Source organism: Hyperolius riggenbachi, chromosome 7 (assembly GCF_040937935.1).
Source record: "Hyperolius riggenbachi isolate aHypRig1 chromosome 7, aHypRig1.pri, whole genome shotgun sequence".
NCBI lineage: Eukaryota > Metazoa > Chordata > Amphibia > Anura > Hyperoliidae > Hyperolius > Hyperolius riggenbachi.
The window spans coordinates 211,935,615-211,942,428 of record NC_090652.1 but is presented as its reverse complement, the minus strand read 5'-3'; the positions used below and the strand labels follow the sequence as shown (position 1 = coordinate 211,942,428).

At 43.2% G+C, this 6,814-nt stretch overlaps 1 protein-coding gene across 1 annotated transcript in view; it reads right to left on the bottom strand.

The window, feature by feature from the left end:
• Positions 1 to 6,814, bottom strand: part of TMEM237 (transmembrane protein 237) — a 51,660-nt gene that overhangs the window by 23,300 nt on the left and 21,546 nt on the right. The window contains exons 5-7 of the mRNA XM_068247359.1: positions 6,448 to 6,608; positions 804 to 927; positions 6 to 77 (exon numbers count right to left, since the gene is read on the bottom strand). Of these exons, the coding sequence (XP_068103460.1) occupies positions 6 to 77; positions 804 to 927; positions 6,448 to 6,608 (357 nt within the window). The remainder of the gene's footprint in view (positions 1 to 5; positions 78 to 803; positions 928 to 6,447; positions 6,609 to 6,814) is intronic.

The following is a 6,814-nucleotide window of genomic DNA, read 5'->3' as shown; positions in this document are numbered from 1 at the left end:
CAGCAAGTACATAAATAACCACAATGTTCCACAATGTATACCCAGCAAGAAATCCACTGCAGAAAAGTCCAATCATCCTACAGCAATGGAAAAATCATTCAATGCATATTGCTGATGCAGGCAAAGATACTACAATATTTTGTAAACCACTAATTTAACCTCCATGGCGTTCAATTTTCCCAGGATTTCTGTTTTAACAGTGATAAAATTTATTTTTAAAACTTTTTTTTCCTGCAACTTCCCAAAATGTGTCAAGCAAGGGTCTAGTATACAGTGCAGGAGAGTATTGATGTGTATGCACGTTTATACTGTTCACAGCATGTTTTTTTGGACAGACATTTCTGTCCATACCGCTAGGGAAGACGTTTTCCAGCAAGCAATATTAGGGTCTAAAGAAAGCTTCAATACCCCAAACTATTATCTATTATTTATTTTAAATCAATTTCATGCTGAAATATATTGGATATTGATGTGCTGTGTGTGGTAGGAATAGATCTCTCTCTGATCAGAATGAGATCAGAGCGATATCAATCATATTGCAAAAGTGTGTGGCTATGTGTGTATGGCCACTTTTAGACAAGAGAGAACCCATAGGTAAATCTAGACATGTAATAGTTTTGACTCAGCTAGGGGAAAACAAGAGTCAGGCAAGAGGACAGCCATATAGCAATTTGTGCATTAAAATTTCAGGATAAAATGAAAATAATTTATAATATTAGGCTATTGGATTTTAACGCTGCCACACAGACAATGTTGTCCTATTTCTTTGCCTGCAGTTATAATTTAAGCACTAAGTGCTGTACCTAAAGGTACGATGTAAAGAGAGAGAAGCATCCATACTGGTCCATTTTGGCTTAATATCCATAAAATCATCAACCTGTTCTGTAGTTTTGATAACAGTTGTACGGTCAGCAGCTTGAAATTTTCCTGGAGTAAAGACATAACAACATGTTACAGCAATAATCAGATAAAAAAGCAAAATCTGAGTCAGCAAACAAAAATCTCAGGTCACATTCTTGTAACAGTAACTTCTTTTGTTCTGTGTACTTCAATCAATAGTACCAGATTACCTGCAGGCTTTCTCCAGTTTGCATTGCTACAAGTTATGCTTTTGGATTGCATTGAACTTTTACCTACCTAGTATGACTGGCCTTTAGTTTAGAGCATACATGTCAAACTCCGGCCCTCAGGCCAAACCTGGCCCTCAGAGCCATTACATTTTGCCCTCAAGTGGTTTCCCCACTTTGCATTATGTTTGGCCCACTCTAGACCACCAGGAAAGCTATATTGGAGGTGAAGCCCTAGAACACCATGGAATCCATATGGGGGATGGAAGGGAAAAGCACTAAACACCAGGGAACTGTATAGGGGAAAGATTGGGGGCCACCTGGGAACTTTATAAGGGAGGAAGGTGGCTAGTAGACATTGAGGTTGGCCCGCGATTAGGTCCCAGTGTACAATTTCAGCCCACTTTGTATTTGAGTTTGACACCCCTGGTTTAGAGAAATGCATTTCACTAATAGAAAGGTTTGTATATGGGTATTGAATTTGAGTGTACGTTGTATGTAGTGGCAGTAGGAGAACAGAGGCGCCAGAATTTCGGCAATAGCAGGTGAGGCGCTACACCTGCTATTGCCGAAATTCTGTTTTGTCCCCACGTTTATTGCCTGATGAAGCGGGCTGGGCCTGCGAAACGCGTTGCACTTTTTTGGGGAACTATTTAATAAATGTGATTGCTACTATTCAGACAGTCTTTCGTGTCTGTTTATGGAGGCAAGTCCACCACTTCCTCCCAGCAAATTTTAAAGTTTTTATCCGCTTTTATGGCGCCTCTGTTCTCCTACTGCTATACCGTGTCCACCCCTGGTGGAGGCGTGATCTACCCCTTTTTCTGATCTTCAGAGAGCGACTTCTTATCCCTGAGTGAGGACAGGTCTAACCTCCTCACCTGCCTATACAGTGGTTGCCTTTGTGGTAACCCACGTTTGTGAGTATAATTTTCTCACCGATAACCTTTACTTCGTTTATGCTTAAAGTGTACCTTAAGTGTCCCAAAAAAATTGAGTTTTACTCACCTGGGGCTTACCTCAGCCCCCTGCAGCTGATCGGTGCCCACGACGAGTCGCTCTGATGCTCCGGGTCCTGCTGGCGGCCACTTCCGGTTTCGCCGTCAGGACCCGTCAGGCTGGGGAACGCGGCTGATACTACGCGTTCCCAGCAAAAATAGCACCCCTATGCGGCCATATGTCTGCATACGGGTGCCTATGCGGACATATGGCCGCATAGGGGTGCTATTTTGGCTGGGAACGCGTAGAATCAGCCGCGTTCCCCAGCCTGACGGGTCCTGACGGCGAAACCGGAAGTGGCCGCCAGCGGGACCCGGAGCATCAGAGCGACTCGTCGTGGGCACCGATCAGCTGCAGGGGGCTGAGGTAAGCCCCAGGTGAGTAAAACTCAATTTTTTTGGGACACTTAAGGTACACTTTAACATACTACACTATATTGGGCTCTTGGTTTCTCTACACTTTATTGTATGTAGTGGGTTACTGATAGCGCCTACAGACATTTTTAATTATTTGTTGGCAGTGTGTTTTCATCATGATGTGGTAAATCCTCTTAGCTACTGTATGTAATGGTCTATAACTGAGATACACCGTTTATATGCAATAGGTCAGTGATGTTGTCATTGATTCTGCGAAGCACCATCCCTACTCCCCATCTTATATGTTGTAATTGTCTATAACTTTCCCATATACCATGTTTTTTGCTGTTATTTGTCAGGCAGTCAGGAGTGGAACTCAGAGACAACATCTGCTTGTAGTACTGAGAATGTATAGGAGGGAGAGATTACACTTATTCAAAGTCATACAAATAGAAATACAGTCATTCATCTGTGCCCATCGCCCTGAATGGCCATAAGCCATAGTCTAACTTGGAAATGATAACATATAAACTGAGAAATTGATTTTGAAAAAGACAAGCACACCTATTTATAGTATTTTTGTATTATATTATCAATTTTGCTCATTGCTTTAGTTCAGCTTTAATGTAAATGAAGCTGTATGGGAAAAGTAAACTGCCATTGCTGACCACATTCTAATAATGCTAGTTGTCTGGCTGTCATAGTGGTCCTCTGTCTTTCACCCCTTGTCAATATCTCAATAAGCATGCCAATGAGGTGTTCTGACTCCAGTCTGCCTAACCTTATGGAATGCTTGTTACAGGTGTGCAAGTCAAATGGCTGAAGCCAAAATATCAATACCATAGGTAGGCTACAAACCATTGCTGACCTCATTGTTCAGAATGGCAGCTTTTATAATCTCTTGGCAAGGGTCTGCTTTAGTAACAGTGTTGAGGACATACTGGATGTATATTCAGTTCTGCGATTATAGCACCATGATATAATATTCTTGCCAGTAATTAAATAATATGGATATAAGTACCGACATATCCGAGGTTAGCCTGATAACACGACCATGAGGGATGCAGCTGAAAGGAAAGCTCATTAATAAATACTGTGAACATAATAACAATACTGATATCATGCCTGACGATATTCAGAAAGTGCTGGTTCTCTAGCATCTCGACTTCTAAATAGAAAGCGGAGGTTTCCTCGTACTTCCAGCAGCGGTGCTCATTCCTGTTGGCCAAAGCTGTAAGGCACTGTTGTTACATTGACCTGAAGAAGTGGGTAAGATCTTGTGAAACGCGTGGTCCTTTTAAAGTGCTCCTTAAATTGCTTTTCCGGATGATGCAGGCCTAGATTGGAGAACATGCAGGATCCTGAAAACCTAGAAATGTTTTCTACGCTTATCTGTACCATATCAAACTATAGGAAGTGTCGCTGGAAGGTTATTAAATTAGTGGGTGTGAAAATGTAGTTACACAATCAGTGGGGGAGATTTATCAACGCATTACCGACAGTTTTTTCTTCTTAATCTGTTCTAACCAGCAGGGAGAAAAGTTCTGTATGATAATAAGAACCTTCTTAAATCCTAGGTAATAGTGGCAATTTCGCATGAATTTCTAGAGCTGCACTACAGTGTCAAGATCCCTCCTGTAGCATGTGCTGTCCACTGCAGTGGTGCTACAATCGGGCAGTTCTGGCTTATCTGCTTGCATTCGATTGTGCATTCGCAATAAGTCTTATTGTCATTTGCAATCGCTCTGCAGTTCAGGGCAGCTCAGGATGCTGTAATCATTCCACCAATTGCTTGCTGCAGCTGAACTGCAGCCAGATTACTATGGATTTCCTGCATGCATCTTGTTGCATAATAGTGCATGTATTTGTTGTGATAGTCTTTCAGCTAGCAAATGGTAATCAAGTCAGCTCAGGATTGAATGATTACCATTCAGCTGTGTGGGAATTTGCATACCTGCATCCATTGGCTGATGCCGGCATAAAAATCTGCCTCCCATTTCAGACCCCGCCCAACATAGCGTACAGCTCTCTGAGTTGTCGTTGGGTCTATGGTGTGAAAGTTGTTATTGTAAAAATGTATAATGCCTTGCTCTGTATTTTCATGTCTGCTGGACACTTGCTGACCTGTGGGTGGTCAGCAAAGTCCTTCTGATCCTGATAGTTTGGATTCTGCCACCATCACGTTGGTGACTGGTAGTATTCCTTCTAGCCTTGTTCCTGCCTTGTTCTTGAGGACGAACTATAGCAGCGGTTGCCATTAGTTTTGCTCCTACCTGTTAGTCCTGTCTATCTCAGTGTGAATGTTGCCGTCGCTGAAACAGTGACTAAGCATTCCGTCTGTCTGTCGTCTGTCTTGTTAATTGTCATTACTTGTGCTTTAGCTAGTGAGTTATTAGAGAGCTACATTTTATATATTGCGCATCAGCACGATATATATGTACTCTAGTCAGTCAGTATTGTATTATTTGTAATATCGTATATTGTATTGTGTACCGATCTTTGTCTGCCTCTCGATTATGAATCTGCCTAATTCTTCCAATACGACTGACATCTGAATTAACGTGTATGACCAAGCCTGTTACCGACTACGTCTGTTGTGTATCGTATCACTTAGCATCTAGCCTGATAGGCGGCCCAGAGCTGCAGTTGCTCTGTGCAATCTTGCTCCCTTGTTCACTACTCCTGTGTCCATCTGTGGAGCCTCTTCCATTATCCAGCTACTTAGCCTTGTTGCGCTGGGTGGTCAGAAAGTATGCCCCCCCCCACCATTACATACAGTTAAGAAAAGTGCAAATCCATCCCTTAACCGGCGCAGACTAAGAAGTGCTTGATAGCAGTTCTACAGATGTAGAATTGCTAGCTAGACATGATTGCAGAGTGCAGGCTATACATAATTTGTGATGTGCTCCCGCCACCTGAATTCCTCGTCAGAGCCTGCTGCTATCAATACAGCAGGTATGTTGGTTACCTCAGCAACAGCAATTCCCCTCACACACTGCACTGTCTGAGAGACCTTCCTAGCTCCTATTATACAACAGTTTTAGAAGGAATCTGCATTAATGATTTCTTAAGATGCCTGAGACAGTTCTGTATGGATTTCTAAAAACCTACTAATATTTTGTCTCAGACACTCTTGATAAATGTCCCCCAGTGATTGGAGGTATGGGGAAGGAAGGAAACTGGATTACACGACAGAAACTCAAAAAAAACCCCAAAAACACAAAAACAGGGTTAGGGCCCGTTTCCACTAGCGCGGAAACTGGGCCGAATCCGCAGAATTTCCCCGCAGGCAAATCGCTCAGGGAAACTCCGCCATAGGAAGTGGTGGCGCCGCCGGCCGAATCACTTGCCCTAGCGATTAAGCCGCCATTGCCCACAGTTTTCGCATGGGAGGCAGAGAATCCCATAGCCGTGCATGGCACGGCTTCTGGGATTTGTCTGTGTTCCCGCAGACCCGGAATTGCCGCTGCGCGTCATGCAGCCACGCGTGGTGGCCAGTGGAAATGGGCCTTTAAAGCTAAGAACACTGCTTTTTTTTGTCACTCCTCTTGAGCACTACTTTTGTGCCTGCAGCAGGGCATCGCCTCCTTACCCTCTCCACAGAACAGTGTACTTGGCTGATAGCTGAGCAGTGTGACTCTGCAATGATTATTTTTAAACTGTTACCAGAAAGAATCATAAATGACTGTTTCTGGTGACAGTTATGGAAAGTTTACATAGCTTTAGGTGTTATCTGAACTGTGCACTGAAATGCTGCAAGACTATATAATAACTAGTTGGACCAATCCCAATAAAATAACAGGCTCTAGTCCCTCAAAAAAAAACAAAAAAACCCTCCTCTCCCTCCCCTATGGCCACATGTAAGCATGCACCAACTGCCGCCCCCCCCTGGCCCCGCCCTCCTCCTGTCCCAAGGCTACACATGCGCAGTAGCCAAAACACACGGGACACAGGGACAGGAGGATGACGCAGGGGCAGGTAGGGTTTTATAGCTACATAGCAGGCATTTTCAGTTGCTTACTTACTAGTTTTTTCCACAAACAGTTTTCCCACAGGTTGGCTTGTCAGGGAGGGTACAATGAAAGCAGGATGGTGGTCTGGAATTTTTATTTGTCCTTCAGTAATAATGTCTTCATCTTCTATTCCCATATCAGTGGGGAATCCGTGTTCTACGGGTCGCGTTTTCCTAATACAGAAAACAGATACAGAGTTATTACCTGCTTGCATCATGTGAGATTCTGTATAAAAACCAGAAACTTTAAAGAGGGTTCCATAAGCGATGCCTGTAGATTACAATCATCCACAAAATAGTGTCATTTGAAATGAGATAGGTTTGAAATGCTGTTACTACTGCAACTTTGCTAGAAGCTGGGTTTTCTTATTCAGTTGACT